At 37.3% G+C, this 19,534-nt stretch overlaps 1 protein-coding gene across 2 annotated transcripts in view; it reads left to right on the forward strand.

The window, feature by feature from the left end:
• Positions 1-197: 197 nt before the first annotated feature.
• The window catches only part of c2cd2l (c2cd2 like), a 33,907-nt gene continuing 14,570 nt past the window's right edge, over positions 198-19,534 (forward strand). Inside the window, exons 1-2 of one of the 2 annotated variants that reach the window (XM_051109531.1) lie at positions 198-525; positions 2,518-2,953. In XM_051109531.1, coding sequence (XP_050965488.1) covers positions 2,591-2,953 — 363 coding nt within the window. In that variant the 5' untranslated portion in view covers positions 198-525; positions 2,518-2,590. The remainder of the gene's footprint in view (positions 526-2,517; positions 2,954-19,534) is intronic. The other variant, XM_051109532.1, reaches the window with a different exon arrangement.

Raw genomic sequence — 19,534 nt, forward strand, 5'->3', positions numbered from 1 at the left:
CAAAATAAGTAGATACTTGTATCTTCAAAGTAATGGCAAAAGGAACACAACAACCCTATGTGTATGACATTATGTAATTTTTCTCTTAAACATCAGAGAGTGCGTTTTGTGGAGCGCAGGCAGAGAATGTGCGCATTGCGCTTGCGCAGTTTCGGCATCTTGACTAAGTGTGCGTGTCTCTTTAAATACGTGCAGCGCGTACGCGGTGTGTGTTTGTGTTGCTACACTATTTGACAGCTCGACTGTTCTGTTCCTGCGCGTTACCATTACAGACCATCCGACACCGACGGTGGGATGGGGCACGGTTTCTTTTGAGTTGACAGCACTGGATATTATAAATGTGTAGTTTTGTGTAGCACGGTAAATATACACGAAACGGAGGCCATGTACCGATCAACTCAGGTTTGATCGTAGAAGATGCTCGGACCTGAAGACTGGTGCTGGAATTACGAAGACATGATGTAGCCATTGAGCTGGTGATCTGTAGCTAGTCAGCCTCCAAAGACGGCGTTTCTCATCTGATCGGTAACATTTCCTTTCTATTCTTTTAAATACTGGATATACATTCGGCGTCATATGCGTGTGCAGCATTTTTTGCTCATCGTAGGCGCGTTTCTGAGTCAGTTGCCCAAAATGCTGTCTAGGTAGGCAGCTTACTAGGGTTTTCGAATGGTGACCAGAGACGTAAACATGCATAATTTGACATGGGCACCATTATTAAATACAAGCTTAGAACCGAAATGAATCGCTACAGTGATGAGCTAGTCCGACGTTGCAATGCAGCACTGACCCAGAACACAGCTGCTGTCATCGCTGCTGGACTGTCAGTAATGTGACAGAATCGGAACGGGTTTGTATGAGGCTTCACACAGGACTAGACTGTGCAACCGATATGAGTTTTCTGGAAGAAGTTGTGCACTTCTCCGGTTTCAGGACAGGCATTAAATGTCACACTTTCACCGAAATGCTTAGTCAGTTTGCTTAACTGCTTAAACTTTTAAGCGCAGGTGCTGATACTAACACGAAACATTGTAAATCTCTTTGATAAGAACACGTCTTTGCAACCTCTGCAAAAAGGTTATTATGGTAACCGTAGTTGGGGCGCAAATGGTGAAAGTAGTAACTACAGTCGTTACTGTACAAGAACATTAGCACTGCTGTCGTGTGTGTGTGTGTATGTCACCCTGGACCACAAAACCAGTCATAAGGGTCTTTTTTTAAAAAACTGAGATTTAATTGACATAAATTGAAAACTGAATAAATAATCTTTCCACTGATGTATGGTTTGTTAGGATATGACAATATTTGGCTGAGTATGTGAAACTGTGAAAATCTGTAATCTAAGGGTGCAAAAAAAAAAAAAAAAAAAAAAAAAAAAAAAAAAAAATTCTAAATATAGAAAATCGCCTTTGAAGTTGTTAGCAATACATATTACTAAGCAAAAATTAAGTTTTGATACATTTACAGTGGGAAATTTACAAAATATCTTCATGGAACATGATCTTTACTTAATATCCTAATGAGTTTTGGCTTAAAAGAAAAATGTATTTGTTTATTACGACTTTACAGCACAGTAAACAAATACAGTAGCAATAACTGTGTTGTTGTGAAAATACCATGGCACATTTTTTTAGGTAAGTTCACCTTACTTCTGAATTGTTTGGTAGGAAAACATTGGCCAAAAATATAATATACATGCAAATAGAAAAGAAACCATACCTGTTTTAGCATCTGAAAATAAACATGAATTTGAGCTTTTGTTAAAGGCACAGTTCACTAAAAATGTACATTTTGTCATCATTTTCACATCATTGTTGTTCCAAACACGTACGACTTTCTTCTTTCTTTGGAACACAAAAAAAAGAATAGCGATCAAAAAAGGGGCTGTTCACATTAAATGCGTTTTTGAGTTTTGTCATACGTGCACTGTTTTTCCATTGTTTTTCTATTTAAACATGCACTAGATGCACATATTTGACCATAGTGAGTGGTGCTCAAGTTAAAAAAGTTGAACTTTTTTAAATTCCATTGCCCTGTGTCTCTGTGTGAACCATCCCTGGTATCAGTGAGTGCCACACACACTGTCTAACATCTCTTTTTATAAAAGAAAAAGATCTTAGGGGTCATTCACAAACATGTTTTTGCATTCCACTGTGTTTCTTTTCAGCTGGTTTCCTACCTTATCATGCTAAACAGACATGTTTGACTGTTGTGCTCATGTCTTTAAAAGTATCTCTTGCATGATGCCATTATAAAAACGCATCTTTTTGCGTTTTTATTCTGTCCCCTGCGTGGCATCTCGCATTTTTAAAATCAAAAAACATTTTTTTTGGAACAAAATGACGTTAAGTATATGTTGGCGGAATTTAGATTTTTGAGTGAACTGTCCCTTTAAGATGTCACTGTTCCTATGAGATGTTGTTAACGTGTCTTGTCTTTGCTGCATGGATGTATATCCCTACATCCTGTCTTTTTCCACTCGACTTACTCTCTGTCTCTCTCTACCGTTTTCCCCAGAGTTCCAACCTTCGTGAGTCAAGATTTTCATCCCTTCGTAAAAATGAGACTTAAGTGATCAGTGACTAGGGAGATGACGACTTTCCAGGACGTGAGCTGGCTGGTTCAGGTGGCGCTCTTCTGCGCCTCGCTGCTGGTCGTACTAGCCTGGCTCGTTCAGTTCTCACTGGCGTTGCTTCGCCCTAGGTGGTGCACGAGGGTCCAGGGCAAGAGGGATACTCCATGGCAGCTGCCCTTGAGTCTCACCCACCAGACGCTGACAGGCGGTGTGTGGGGTTCCCTCCTGAGGCTGCGACTGGGGCGAGACGGGGCAGGGAGTGACACTGAGGCGGGCGTCAAAGGTCTTTTGTCCTCGCTTTTTGCGTTCAAGTCCTTCAGGGAGCACTGGCAGAGAGCCTGGGTGCGAGCGCTCAACGAACAGGCCTGCAGACAAGGGGTGAGTATGATTTGGAGAAAAAATTCTATTTATTTTGAGACAATATGGTGTAGAAACATATGTAGGAGGTTTTGTGTATACACACGCATGTGTTTTCATTGCTCCATGCATGTTTATACATGTGTAAGAGTATTTTTAGGCTATGCGAGTGTGTGTGGGCATAATATCATGGCCTAGCTACTTGTTAGTGAATGTGTGGGTGTGAGAGTGTCAGGGGATGCAGGTTCTTGTGTAACAACCACACACACTCTCTCTCCTCCTAGGAAATCTGTTCTGCAGTGAGTATTACACATGACAGGCCTCAGTCTTCTGTCTCCTCTGGGGTTCTTGTATGGAACCAAATTTGCACTTATTTTTGCTTAGCTAATCAGTGTAAATGAGAGTATTTTTAATGGATGATTTTGTCGAAAATGTGACACTCTTATTGCTTACGTGCACTAATTTTGTATTTAAGACACACAAGCCACTTTCACACATGAAACCTGTTTTTTGACTTTTTCTGGTAACTGTACCACATCTGTTATTCTCACATGCACTGGCTGTATACATGTTTTTATCCGTTTTGCTAACATTCACACTTTGTGAAATGCTGAAATGCAAGCGCTTTTCTCTATCCGAGCGAATGAAGAAATCAGTCAACAAATTACTCCATAGATATTAATGTATAGAATTAATATCTTAATTCACTCGTTCAAAGGAAATATATAGTCTTTTCCACAATGTACACTACCATTTAAAAGTTTGGGGTCAGTAAGATTTTTTTTTTTTATAATGTATGTTTTATTAACAGTTTTATTCAGCAAAGACACATTAAATTGATCAAGTGCCAGGAAAGACTTTTTATTTTTAAATAAATGGTATGGTTTTGAACAAAAGTATTAAGTATTAAGTTCTAAGATTAGAAAAACTTAGAGACACCACATTTTTAATGATGTGTAAATAATCATAATTATCGATTAAACTTTTTTGCCAATATTACAGCTAAATGTTACATTTTGTCAACTGGCCCTGCCCCATGACCAAAAATGTCTTTGAATTTACTCAAAAAGTTGAATCTGTGAAAGCGCTGACTTATAATGTAAAATTACTTGATGGAGAAGTTCAATTTCAGAATGAAAATTTCCTAATAATATACTCACCCCCATGTCATCCAAGGTGTTCATGTCTGTCTTTCTTCACTCGCAGAGATTAGGATTTTTGCAGAAAACATTTTAGGATTTTTCTTCATATAGTGGACTTCAATAGGGATCAACAGGTTGAATGTCCAAATTGCTGTTTCAATGCAGCTTCAAAGGACTCTACACAATCCCAGCTGAGGAATAAGGGTCTCGTCTAGCGAAACGATCAGTCATTTTCTTAAAAAAATAAAAACGTATATACTTTTTAACCACAAGCTCTTCTTGCACTAGCTCTGCAATGTGCATATTCACACATTAATTACGTAATTGGAAAGGTCACAGTTCTTCATCTGTGTACTTCGGATAAAAAAGTAAGGGTAGGGTGAAAAACTCCATTTCATTTTCTCCTCCAACTTCAAAATCGTGTCGGTACTTGGTAACGTAATGTGTGAGGTCAAGCTAGTGCAAGACATGCATTTGTGGTTAAAAAGTATATACATTTATTTTTAGAAAATGACTGATCGTTTTACTAGATAATACCCTTATTCCTCATCTGTGATAGTGTAGAGTCCTTTGAAGCTGCATTGACACTGCAGTTTGGACCTTCAACCCGTTGGCCACCATAGTCCACTATATGGAGAAAAATCCTGAAATGTTTTCCTCAAAAGCCTTAATTTCTTTTTGACTGAAGAAAGAAAGACATGAACATCTTGGATGACATGGGGTGAGTACATTATCAGAAAACTATCATTCTGGAAGTGAACTTCTGCTGTAAATGATTAATTATAGTACAGCAGTATTATATTTGTGATTAGCTCAATATCTTGGCCAATCAGATACTCCGCAGCTCGAAAGCAATCCTAGTTACGTATATTCCTTCAATTTTAGGGAAAACCACACAGATCACACGACTAGGTTAAAGGTCTCACATCTGGTTTCCTCTGTAGCCTCTCGTCTGGTTAAGGGTGTGTTTGAGGGCTGGTGAGTTGTGTAAAGGTCTCCACTCCTATATTTAACTCTAACTGTATTTGATCTGTGTCCATATCAAAGCTCAGTCTGCCTGGTAGGTGTACTGAGGGAAAAAAAAAAGAACGACGTCCGTCTGTCCCCGCTCTAGTCAGTTTTCTCTGCGAGGTCAGTGAAAAAATGCTTTGACTTGAAGAAGTCTTTGAAGATCAGTTCATCAGAGGACTCGCCATCATTTTAGGCGATGGCTATCTGCATATTTAGTCTGATGAGATATGATCAGAATGTAGAAATGGCATTTTCACCCAACAGGCAGTTCCGGTTGGGTTTTAGAGCAAATGCAAGTCTTCAAGGGATTCAGACTTCAATACAGTGCACTTTGCTCCAGCACCTGAGCTATATAGAAAGTGCGGGGAGAAAAGAGAAAATCCTTCCATCTCATTTCCTTACCGAGGTCTCCAGCCGATAGTTGTGCCAGTTCAGCAACCTAGTTATTTTCTCAGGTTGTCAAAGTGGGGGGAGGGAACGCTACAGAATGCAGTTATGCAATTGCTGTCCCTTTATCTTAAATGTCTTTACAGTCAGTTGGTTTCTCTGCGAAAAGAGAGGAGGTCGAGGCTAATAAATAGCCATTTATTAGTTAGCTGTTTAATTTAAGTGCATCTTGGCTGCGTGCCATAACTGCAGCTCCGATTGTAATGTGGTCAGCTGATCCAAAAAGCAACTTAGCACTGCAAAGTGCAGCAATTCTGCAGACTCCTTATGCGGGGTATCAGGAAGTCCTGAAGTAAGGACTTTTCCTAATGAATGTCTTTACCGTTAAGAATCCCCATGTGGGAGTGAGTCACAGGAGTTAAAGTAATGTGGCACAGGTTATGACTAGCATGCCTCTGTACTTGATTTTTCAGTATATGCATTTGAAAACCATTTATCTGAGGTTTCATTATCATGGTATGGAAGGCGCAGCTCATGGAATTATAGTTTCATGACTATTTGTAAACATTCAGGTTTTATTGGTGGGATAATAGTTTAAGGTATGCATGCAAACATACAGGTTATATTGGTGCATTACGTGTGGTTGTGTGAATCGAGCTAATTAAAACTAGGAGTGTAATGTTTCTGTCATACAGTTCTTCCCAAAGTTCATCACACTACATCATAGAGTTGTCATATTGAAGATGCAGTCACTTTTATCGCTGTCCAGCTTAATTTCACAGGTGAAATCCAGTCATTTCAATAGGAATCTGTGCAGTCTGGAATTTCGCTTAAGGACGAAACATTTCACAGATTGCACATCAGCTTCAAGTTTTTTTTCATAAAAATTTGCCTCGTTGATCAACTGGATGCTGCTTGGTTTGAAAGTGACTTCTCTGTGTTATTGACAATGGAAAAGGGACCTTTTTTGCTTGCGAAATTTGGCTGAAATGTGACCTTGTGCCTTCTAATACAGAATATTTACCAGACGTCTTTCCAAACCCTCTATTGCATCTGTTTTCAACATCTGTTCCTCTCCCAAAACCCTTCACACAGTAGCACACTGTTGAGTTCAGTTCAACTCCTATGAATTTTCTTTCAATTATACAAAGCAGTGGACCGTAAAGTAAGTGTTTCAAAGTTGAGCCGTATAAAGACAGTCATGCTTTGTTTGTTCTTCTCCATTTTAATGATTTTACCTTTTATGAAAGGAAACCATTTTATGTTTCTCTGTTCATCGGATAGTTTTAACATCTGTGATAATAATGTAGGAGGAAGGAGGGTTGGCTAACAGAGGGGAGACAATTAACTGGCTCCAATAAAAAAAAAAGTGGTCAGGGAACGAAACATCTTTGAATTTAAAGACCTTTCAGATGATCGGACCTTCATTAGCAAGAAAAGGGATGTAAGTGCCAGTGTTCAGGCCTATCAATTTAATCTGCAATAACTGGATCTTCTGTGGGAATTTATAGTACTGTGAAATGTTCGCCACGTGACTCTCCCTTAGAGGTGACCTCCGTGTGCTAGTTAAATATTCCTGTGTTAGATTGGGCTTTGGGGAGAAGTTCCCATTTTGGAAGCTTTGATCTAGAATCTTGTCTCCAAGCAGACCGGATATTTGCTCCTTCAGCATGCCAGGTCATTGACACCCCAATCCACTCATATCAGGTTCTTCTGACCTGAAAAACCTGCCAGAGGGGTTGTTCCAGTGCTTGTAAGGTGTTTTTTTGTGTATGTGCCAGATCAGATTGAGAGCAAAAGAGATCGAGCAACTTTCGCTCTGCTCCTCTGAAGCGCTGGAGCCATCTGTTGATACGGCAACATGAAAACAAACACCATGGTTCCAGCCCTAGCCATGGCGACCACCTCTCAGGTTAGAGAGTGAAGGAGAAGAGAGACTTAAAGTCTCTTATTCTTTTTTTCCAAATTAAACATTGCAGCTGTTTGTGCTTGTCTAATAATGAAATTAATAACCAATTATTAATTATTTACAGTTACAAAACTATGCTGTAAATATGTATCTAAATCAGTAAAGCCTGAAATATAAAATAATAGAAAAATAGAACAATTTCATGGGAAAAAAGACAACATATTTTAAAAAATCTGAAAAAGGCAAAAAAGTATTTGTTGAGTATCATATATGATACGTCATATTTTTATGGCTAATGTAGTATTATATAGGAGAAAACTGGAGCTCATACTCAAGGTGAAATATCAAAATTCTGTCTTTAATTACTCACCGTCATGTCATTCCAAACCCATAAGACATTTTTTTTCATCTTCAGAACACAAATTAAGTTATTTTTGATGAAATCTGAGAGCCACGTTCAAGATTCAGAAACGTACCAAGAATATTGACAAAGTAGTCCATAACAACTATATTCAACAATTATTCTCCTCTGCTTCACTCTAGCGCCATTTGGGAGAGTACCACGACTAGGGCTGTCACTAACGATTATTTTGGTAATCAGTTAATCTGTTGATTATTCTGATGATTAATCAAATCATTATAATTTTTTTTTTTTGCAATAAAAATAGCGAATAGCTTTACATATTCGAATAAAGTACACACTTTATTCAAAGGAGAAGTTTACTTCCTGAACAAAAATTTACAGATTATTTGCTCACCTCCTAGTCATCCAAGATGTTCTTGTTTCTTTCTTCAGTTGATAAGAAATTATGTTTCTTGAGGAAAAAATTTAGGAATCATCTCCATATAACGGTGCCCCCAAGTTTGAACTTCCAAAATGCAGTTTAAATACAGCTTCAAGTGGCTCTAAATCATTGGTCTCAAACTCAATTCCTGGAGGGCCACAGCGCTGCACAGTTTTGCTCCAACCCTAATCAAACACACCTGAGCCAACTAATCAAGGTCTTCAGGATTACTAAAAACTATTAAGCAGGTGTGAGCTGGTTGGAGCTTGTTGGAGCTAAACTCTGCAGAGCTGTGGCCCTCCAGGAATTGAGTTTGAGACCACTGCTCTAAACGATCCCACCCGAGAAAGAAGGGTCTTATCTAGCAAAACGATTGGTCTTTTCAAAACAAATTGACAATTTGTATACTTTTTAACCTCAAACGCTCGTCTTGTCTAAGTCTGCGGAAACTCATTTTTTTTTCCGGTTTAATATGGTTAAGACAGTTAGGGAATTTAGAAAAACTCACATCTTGTTTTCTTCCCCAACTTCAAAATCATCCTACATCACTGCAGAAGTACCAACCCAGTGTTTACAAAGTGAACATGCAAAGAAGATCAAACACCCTTTACAGAAAAAGGTAAAACAGCGATGCAGGATGATTTTGACGCTGAAGAAAAAAACGAGACAGGAGTTTTTCGACATACCCTAACTGTATTGACCCGGATTACACAGACTACACATGCGCATCGCAGAGACGAGACAAGACAAGCATTTGAGGTTTAAAAAGTATATAAATTGTCAATTTGTTTCGAAAATGACTGATCGTTTCGCTAGGTAAGACTCTTCTTCTTTGGCTGGGATTGTTTATAGCCATTTGAAGCTGCACCATTGAAGTCCACTATACGGAGAACATTCCTGAAATGTTTTCCTAAAGAAACATAATTTCTTATTGACTGAAGAAAGAAAGGCATAAACATCTTGGAAATTATCTAGAATTTTTGTTCTGGAAGTGGACTTCTCCTTTAACAAAACTGTTAAAATACATAATGAATTATGAACAATAGAGCTAACGTAATGGTATGCACTATAAGAAAATGACTGCAGAATGCACCAACGGCCTGACAGTTGTTTTTACACTTTACTGTGCGATTAAATCCTTGTTTAGTAATGACCAAACAACATTTAATTCAAATGCCTACTTAATCTTTAATATTTAGCGATTTCTTTAAGACAGAAATATATCTAGTAATATCTAATCGAAAATATCTAATTATGCATTCCGAAGACGGACGAAGGTTATATGGGTTTGAAACGACATGAGGGTGAGCAATTAATGACAGAAATTTTATTTTTGAGTGAACTATCCTTTTAAAGAAGGGGAAAAAGTCTGGCATATGTGTTTGAGGTTGCCTGAGGCATCGAGAGGGACATGCATGAATACCGCTGCACCAATGAGAGTTTTATTTATCCAGATGGAACTTTGCAACTTTTTAATTCTAATCATTAGTATGAAGGTCTCCAGATAACTTCCTACTAGGAGGATTAACCAGCCATTGACCACTGGTTAATCTCCTCTGCATAATTTCACATGCGGTGGGATTCTAATCTGATTATCGGTTCGCTGACTATTACAGAGAGAGTGGGATTGTTGTTGGGCTGTCTATAAGGGAAGGATTATAGGGAAGATAATGTATAAAGGATGTGATCATGTGGATCATGTAGTTTTGACACTCCACAATCTGTGAACCCGGGTTGACTTTACTTGATTAACTTGCTTTAGGCATATGTGTTTCTAAATGAATCAGCCTAGGTGGCAGAGGCCTAAAAACCAGTAAACATTTGATTGATATGATTCTACCAGCACCCCAGAGAAACCTTGATGTCATTGTGATTTTGCTTACTCAGCTGCAGTGGGAGTAAAGAGTTGCTTGCTGCAATTTTGGTCATATTTAGTTCGTTTCAGGTTACGTTTCTGTAATGTGTGAGGACTGCTAAGAGGCTTTATCCTTCGTTCGTTCTTTACTCTTTCTTTCTCACCCAACACACACACACACACACACACACATAAACTCCCTCTAGTAATCCAGGGATTTGGCTGGGGGGGATCTGCACAGCTGGTTATATGTGGCAATCACAATAGAAGGACGTCCTCTGAGATTGCACACACACACAGAGACACACACTTGTACACTACTTGCTAATAAACGTGGTATAAAAAAAGAACACAGCTCTTTGATGTAAAATGATTTGGATAACTTGTCAAAGTTATCAGTTTAATTTGTCACTCTGAAAGGATTTACAGAAACTCTCTCTCATCCAGACAGTAAGAGAGTGTATGGCATATAAATGAGAGTTTGTACACTCCTGAGTGTCTGGGGAAAGTTAACTTTGCCTTGATTTTTCCAGTTACGTGTGAATGTACACCTTAATTTTACCGAATTTCGTATTGCTTTGAAATGTTGTTCTCTTCGGTTGTTTTGAAAATATACAATGACTGATTTTTGTTTCATTTTAGTATATTTTCTAAGTATATTTTCTACAATAAAACATTTGATAAACAAAAAATTCACATTAATTTTGAGTTTCAGGACCATTTTTGAAAACTAAAAACAGAGAAAAAAAATAATATTGAGCAAAATAGTACATGTAATAATTTAATAATTATTTATTAAAATATTATCTTATAATAAGACACATACAGACCAGCTTCTTAAAGACCAGAGGTCAAAGTCTTAATTCACAACTGTGAACTAACCCTTACACTGTACCGTACAAAAATTTAGGGTCAGTATTTTTGTTTTTAAAGAAATTAATTCTTTTATTCACCCAGGGTGAATAAAATTGTCCAAAACAGTAAACACTTTCTGTTCAGCAAAGAATCCTGAATAAACCATGGTTTTGACTAAATATTACACAGCATAAGTCTCTTTAACATTGATAATAATATGAAATGATTCTTGAGAACCAAATCAGCATATATGAATGATTTCTGAAGGATCACGTAGCGCTGAAGACAGGACAATTTTGTTCAGTTCAGCAGCCATTATTCATCACAGGAATAATGACAGACTCCAAACTTTTGAACGGTAGTGTTCCTGTATGCATCCACATAACGTTGCCCATTTCATTGAGTCATGTAGTTACAAAGGATGCATGTTGAACACACTCCTCATCACATGGTCACTAAAGAAGGCCATTTGCCAATGGCACATATGCTCCATTGCAGAGAATTGCAACACACAGATCTGCCCAGCAGTTCAGATCCTCTGGCTCATTGTCTTCAAGAGCAACTATTTTTAAAAATTTAATTGAACTGCAGAATAAGCGTCTGATTAATCATGTGGCTGCGAGTTTTTTCATGTCTCTTGCTCTCCCAGCTGGCCCGTCTGATACCGTCAATGTTCTGAGAGTTTAGCTCTTGCCAATATGGCACAATCCTCCAGGCATGTGTGTCAGTGTCAGCATCATCTGTGTGTGTGTGTGTGTGGCATCTGTGCATATGATGGAATGGTAGGATGGCACATTATCATGCCTGCAGTGCACAGAATAGCACACTGTCTTCACACGCACACACTGGGCTCAAGGTCAAACTAGTTTGTTTATTTCTGTCTCACTATCATTCTTCTCTTTTCTTTTTCTTGGTGGACCGTTTTGAAAATAAGCACTGAATGTAATTACTGTTTCTGGTATTTCAATGACTCAGAATGAACATAAAGCAAGTGCTCTTTTAGTTTGTGCTGGTTTTCTAATTAATTCTGATGAATGTACGAATCAGGTAAGCCTCGCTTCACCATGGCTTATAAATAATCTGCAGAGCGGCAAACTCTACCTTTACCAATAAAATGTTATGATCGACACTAGAGAACTATTACAAGGCTCACAGCAAAGTTTGTGCATGACTGTGTCCCTCTCTTGTCCTTTATTTTGAAATGGCATTGCACTGCCTTACGTTGTTGGCACCCAGTGATTTTTAGATTTGCCCCAAGGAATGTTTGGATCCTTAGTTTTGTCATCAAGTTGCGTCATGGTGCCTAAACAAGGATATTTTTGGTTGGTTCAAATAGTTGTTGTGGAGCGTTTGAAAAGTCCAGAGGGGGAGTCAAGACAGGGTGGCTCAAACACAAAGTGACATTATACTAAAGTGTCTACGAACACACACTGTCATCCACATGCAGTCTCATACATGCCCTCTTTGTATGTGACAAGTACACACACACAAACAGACTATTAAAGGGATAGTTCACCCAAAAATGACAATTCTGTCATTAATTACTCACCCTCATGTCATTCCACACCTGTAAGACCTTCGAATGTATCGTGGTACTCTAGTGAACGTGCGTTAAAGACTGCCACAGAAGAGAAGAAATTAAAGTTGTTATTTTTATTATCTTTGCGCACAGAAAGTATTCTCGCAGCTTCATAAAATTATGGTTGATCCACTGATGTCACATTGACTGTTTTATTGATATCCTTACTACCTTTCTAGGCTGTGAATGTGGTAGTTTCATTGCTGTCTATGCAGGATCAGAAAGCTCTTGGATTTCATTAAAAATATCTTAATTTGTGTTCTAAAGATAAACATGCAGGTTTGGAATGACATGAGGGTGAGTAATTAATGCTAGAATTTTATTTTGGGGTGAACTGTCCCTTTAAGGCCCTAACTAAGATTAACACACTACTATGTTAAAAGAACATCTTAATTTACAAGTAGGATGAGAGGAGGAACACATACACGTAACCACGTTCTATATAGCAGGGGTCTCAAGCTCAAATTACCTCAAGCTCACTAGCCAGATGGTGTTCTCTATTGGAGTTGCTTGAATAGCGAAACGGTGGTTTAATGAACATATATTTAAACTGTATACAATTATTAGCACAATTGTACGTTTGACATATGGACTTATGTCTTACTCAAACTTGCATACCACTTTATAAAGTGCAGCAGTTCCGAAAGTATAAATCTTATTTATTTTCTTAATAGGGGATTTAATAAGAAATTGCATTCTATCACTGGAATTGGTTTGATTATAGATACCAGTGTTGGACTTTGATTGGTTGGCCTTAAGCAAATTCCAGGTATGGGGCCTAAACTTACCAGCTACGTGCTCAGTGTACCCAGGAAAAGCATGCAAGTGAATAATTTTGAGAAATCAAGATGAAAATACACCTCAAATATGTGTGTAAATTTTCTTCTCTGAGATGAATATCTGTTTTGAGAAAGTCATACAGTTGTCACACGAATTAATAATCTATAGTAAGCTGTATATAGCAATGTATAGTTAGCTAGATAAATAAGCATGTTATTCTTTTCTAATAATTAAAATGATTTACTTACAATTAATTTAATGATTTTAAAGGGAACCCTGGGTATTAAGGCTTGTATGGCTTAATATAATGTAAATGACGTCTCTTGCTGAAATATGTAATAGAAAACCCATGACAGATTTATGTGACTTAAAGGGGTCATCGGATGCTAAATTCACTTTTACATGTTGTTTGAACATTAATGTGTGTTGGCAGTGTATGTACAAATCTACCCTATAATGATAAAAATCCATGCAGTGGTTTTTAATTAATCTGTAAAAATATGATTTCCTTTTTCAAATCAAGCCATTCTCAGAGGCCTGTCATTGTGGCGTCACACCAACAGAGGCCGCTCCCACCATGGTTGATTGACATGAGCGTCTTACCTCATATCAGTTGTAACAGTCCAACCTCCATGTTTTGATGCCGGAGCAGGGATGTATGTTAGACAAAAATTGAGCGATTGAGGTGTTGTGTTGCTGGATGTAATAATGAATGTAGTGGTCGTCATTTACTCCTGACATCTGAGCTGCTGAAGATGCAGTGGATTAGGTTTGTTTGTGAAGGGAATGCGCCTCCCGATCTACATATATCCGTCTATGTTCGCGCAAATCATTCGTGATCCAGCTTCACTTACAGCAGAAGTGACTATAAGGGTTTTTTTATGAATTTTTGTGATCGCCTTTCCTAATAATGTGCTAGTTAGCAAGTTTAGTGGATAAACTCGGCTAAACTCGGCTAAAGTAAACATGCTCGTCACTCCACAGAGAGAAGAGAGGGGCGGGGCGAGCAGAGCTCATTTGCATTTAAAGCAGCCTCAACCAGAATAGTATATTACAGACCAAAAGTATATTACAGACTTTTCATTAAGACCCTAAAGAATCATATCAACTTGTGGAAAATGGGCATCCGATGACTTCATTTTTATTATTTATTTTATTTATTTATTTATTTTGGACTATGGGGGGCACCATTAATTTGGTGATGTGAAATGGTTGCACTCTGTGAGCTACTGACCTGGTACCTGTTGCTATTTCTACAGCAACACAACTTGAAAAATAAAACACTAATACAATGCCACATTGTGCGGCTTATAGTTGTAATTTCCAGTCAAAGGACAACAAGAGAAGCGATGTAAGTCTTCATTGCTTTCCTAGCGATAAGAAGAGGAGAAAAGAATGGGAAGATGCCTGTGGATGAATAAAACTTCCTAAAGACCTGCGTCTTTGTTCCATCCACTTTAGCCCTGATACCTTTGAGGCTTTTAGTAGATCACAGCTACTGAAAGAGCTTACAAATGGCAGACTTAAGAAATGCTATATGCCATCCTAACAGGATGTAAACATGCCGACGCTTATCATGATGCCGTAGCCGCTGAAACAGTTTCTCACTATGGATTTCACTTAATATCTAGGGGTGTTTACACCATTTGGTTTAAACCTATGCTTATATCCATCACCACCTGTAAGCTCTTTTAGTAGCTGTGGTCATCGTATCAATATTTAATTTTCCGAGTTGTGTTGTGGTAAAAATAGCCACAGGTAGTGCTACTACCTGTTGTGTCAAATGTGTGGATCACAGCATGATGTTGTCACTGAGTGCAACCATTTCATGTCATTGAAATAATGGTGCCCCTATAGTCTAAAATATATATAAAACAATGTGGATTTAATAACATAAACCTTTCATGGGCTTTCTACTACATATTTCAGTAAGAGACATTACTCTATTCTAAGTCATACAAGTCTAATGATTTTGTTATTTATAATGAATTCTTTGGCATTTGCCAGCAAGCACAAACACAAATACACTGGAGTGTTTGCCAGATATTTTTCACCAATATCAGACAGGGCTCCCTGATTCCCTGGGGTCCTAAGCAGCCTCTTTCCTCAATTATTAGTTAAGTCCACTCCTGACGGATACTGTACAGGTGTGAAAATTATGCTATTGTGACATCTGAAAAGTATGTATCTTTTTTTTTTTTTCTAGATAAAATTGAACATTGCTCAACACAGACCAGAACACAGTTAATCCACACATGCAATTTCCTGCATATCAGTTATTTGTCTTATGTCAGATATCTTAAAAATGCATTCTGCATGATGTTTTTAAGTTTGACCTATGTTGAGAATGCAAACTGACGTGGCTAAAGTGGAATGTGTATGATTTTGTTCAAATGCTTGACTGCCCTATGGGGGTGGATGGGTCTTGTGTTTTTCTTTTTTCATTACGGATGCTGATTTCACTGATGGAATCTGAACAAACTGCTGATGCACAGAACAGAACAAGCTTTTTCCTCTGTGCTGTAGTCGGATGTGCGGTTTTTCCCCTAGAAACTCATTTTCAGCAGTCATGCGGTTGTGTAAAAATAAATCAAAGCATCTACACTGTTAATGTTAAGGAAATTTGATGTGCATTGAAAGGTGTACTTCCAACTTGACAAAGTGCTAATATTATTATTCTAGCCCTCTCTTGTCTGTCTGTTTGTAGTGGGTAATAGCCAGTGTCAAATGTGTGGATCATAGCATGATGTTGTGGAAGAGCACAGATGATCATGCAAATGTTTGATGTAAATGACAAGGATTTGTCTCTGTATGCAAATGACACGTATTGTGGTGATTCTTTGCTGAGGAGAGAATTAGAAAGACGTGTTGTAATGTAAAACCATCAGCTTCTACATCAGCACACATTTGAATCAGATTGCTTTTGTGATTCTTTTGGTGTGTCATACTCCATAAAAAAATGAATCACGGTGGCCAACATTTAAACATGCAATATTAAGGAAAAAGAAATTGAGGAGGCGAAATTTAACTAATCGTCATTTTTATAGATAGTGGTTATATTGCACATAGCGTTGACTAAAAAATAGCTATGAAAGAAAAGAGTTGTTTTTGTATTTTAACATTTTTTTTTTTGCATAGCAAAAACTGAAACCCTCCTTTTCTATAATCATAAAAAAATCTTGAGAAAACATAACACATACTCATTTCTAATAATTCTAATCAAGTATGATTAAGTATAAGTATTCATAGTTTTGACTGTAGTTGGCTGATGTAAACATTGCATCCAGTCTTTTTAAATCATTATTTTGAAAGACAACATCAAGAATTATTAAAACAACTTATTATCAACACACTAGCGTACACATCGTCATGCTTGCGTATCTAGGACGAAGAAAGGTGTATGAAATAAATAACATATGCCAGTACGGTAGGGGATTTGTGTTTTCTCTTCCACCTCTCCGAGAGCTCAGAGGCTGAGCCAGTAAATGCTACCCAGTCAAACATGTCCTCTCGTCCCATTGGCTGAGCTACAAAGAGAGAGAGAAAACCTAAGTCAATTATGCTGAGCTCCTCTAATTTCAAAGCTCTGAGGTACTTAAAATCTTACTCTCTGAGATTTACAGATTGTCTTTACTCTCTGAGAGTATTTGCTCCTTGTTCATTTTGCATTGAAATGAATTGAACTCAAGGGATTTGCTCCTGTGAGAATATACTTTCACATTAATGCTCTAAAGACAAGTCGTTACACAACTGTTACATACCAAGGGTTTGGTATGTTGTTGGACAAAATCCATCTGTCTCTCATTCATGAATGAAAGCTGAACTCTCTGTTATTTTATGCTTTCACTTTCCATGTTTTTCATGAGTTGATAACAGTTTAAGCTTTTTTTTAATAGAGGGCAATTTAAACTGCCTTAAACATTTGAACGAATACAATCAATACATTTTAAAAACATGATAACCTAATCACAATTTTTTTAAATGTTCTGTGCAAAAATGATGGATTATTAATTTTTACACAAATTACTATTGTCATAGATTCATACATCTAATGGTATACTACAGAAATGAGTACTAAGACTTGGAAATGCGCATTTTTGAACTTTTCATTCCACGGTCCTGAAGTCAGTTGTTTTTTTAATGGGTTTTTCAGGCTAAATGCCTGAAATAAGTTGTGTAAACAAGCTCATGTTTTATTCCATGCCATAAAATATTCCACTCATTTTTTTAAGCATGTGTGTGTGTTGAAAGGCTTTACTAAAAAGTATTTAAATTGGACTACTACAGAGATTCTCAAGGATATTATAACATCATCACACTAAACAGGAAAACTCTTTACTAACCAGGACTGTCTTACTAAACATAGTCTATTTGTTAACAGTCTTGCAAGATATTTGTGACCCTGGACCACAAAACCAGTCTTATGTTGCACGGGTATATTTGTAACAGTAGCCAAAAATACATTGTATGGGTCAAATTTATCGATTTTTCTTTTATGCCAAAAATCATTAGGATATTAAGTAAAGATCATGTTCCATGAAGATATTTTGTAAATTTCCTACTGTAAATATATCAAAACTTAATTTTTGATTAGTAATATGCATTGCTATGAACTTTATTTGAGCAACTTTAAAGGCGATTTTCTCAGTATTTTTATTTTTTTGCACCATCAGATTCCTGATTTTCAAATAGGCTTAGAGGTGGCATGAGTGCAATCAAATTCATAAATTCTTGTTGAGATTAATGTTTTAAATATAAAATTTTGAATACAGAAATATTAAATGATTTAATAACGGAAAATATACTTAAAAAATTAAACTAAATCTGCCAATAGCTGGCGGCAAGTCACTGATTTAATTACTGAATCATATCATTCATTTGATTCGTTCGAATGGCTGATTCATTCAGGAATAAAGCAAGTGACTGTCTTTATGAATGGGAAATTGAATCATTGATTTGCTGGATTCATTTAAAAAACGTATGTTTATTCATAAATGAAACACCGCTGTGTTTGAATGGAGATGAGCAGTGGCTCTGTTGTGACTTGTTTCAGACTATGTTTGACGACAAAATAGAGCCAAATCAGGCATAAGTGTTATAGTCAGACACTTAATATTCAAATTTATTTAACTGTTGTATTAAATCAGTATCTCATTTACAAACTCCCTTAAAAATCATTAAAAGCTGTCACTCATCTTAGTTCATCGCGATCTCACAAAGTTTCATTCTAATCAATGTAGCTCTCTACACTGCGCAATGAATCTCATATTTACACTTTCTCTACGCTTTGTTTATGAAAGGATTCACGAGATATGTCTGTGATACATTATTTATTTAGTGTTGCAAAAACATATAGAAACCTTTGAAGCTCCCCTCAGCTCAAATAGCAGCAAATATGCTAATCGGGTCACTCGCATATGGTGCTTCTGAATATTTTTTAATAGCCGCACGCAGTAGTTTTCAATCGCAAATACGACTGAAATGGTTGCACTGTAGAGCCCTGATTAAATGTTAACTATAAAAATTGCCTTCCAAAGATGTTTAAAATGTCCGTCATGATTTCCACTCCAAAATGCTCTCAAACACAATACTGACATGGAACTCTTCATTACAAATGACAAAAATGGCATTATTTTATTTTATTTTATTGTGATTAATTCTTCAAATTAAATAAAAATGTAATGAATGTAATGGCCGTATCATGGTCAAGTCATGGTATCAGAAGGATGATTACTTGTGATTTTAAATGGTACTCCAAGATGTGATGTTATGGTGATTGTAGTCTCCCATAGCCAGATCTTCAGACTGATGGTAGAAGGTCTGGGAACCTTGGTCGCTTTGAATGGCCAAGGCCCGCCCATAAAGCCATATGACTGCCAGGTAAATTAACCAATCATGTTTAGTTTTGTGCTATGTCATGTTTAGGGGTGTGGAAATGCCCTGACAATAACAGACAGGTGTGTAAAACTCTTGAACGTTATTTTAAAGATTTTGTGGCATGAATGTTAATGAAAATTCAGCGTTTAGTTGATCCTGATAAGCGCTCATTGTCACAGCCGTAAACACAACAGCTTTCTTCTTTCGTGAGGGGTTTGACATCATAGCATCTTTGTTTCCAGGCAGAACATTAAAGAATGTGACACACATTTCCTGGAAATCCTGTACAATTCAACCAATCCAATGACAACTTAGAAACTCCTTAAGTGTTTTCACTTTTGTGCACTGTATATATCAGACATTCAGCCTACGGTCCATGGGCACGCCGTCTAAGGCTGAGACTATGTTGATTGTAGAGTATA

The sequence above is a fragment of the Labeo rohita genome, chromosome 5, assembly GCF_022985175.1.
Source record: "Labeo rohita strain BAU-BD-2019 chromosome 5, IGBB_LRoh.1.0, whole genome shotgun sequence".
Classification (NCBI taxonomy): Eukaryota; Metazoa; Chordata; class Actinopteri; order Cypriniformes; family Cyprinidae; genus Labeo; species Labeo rohita.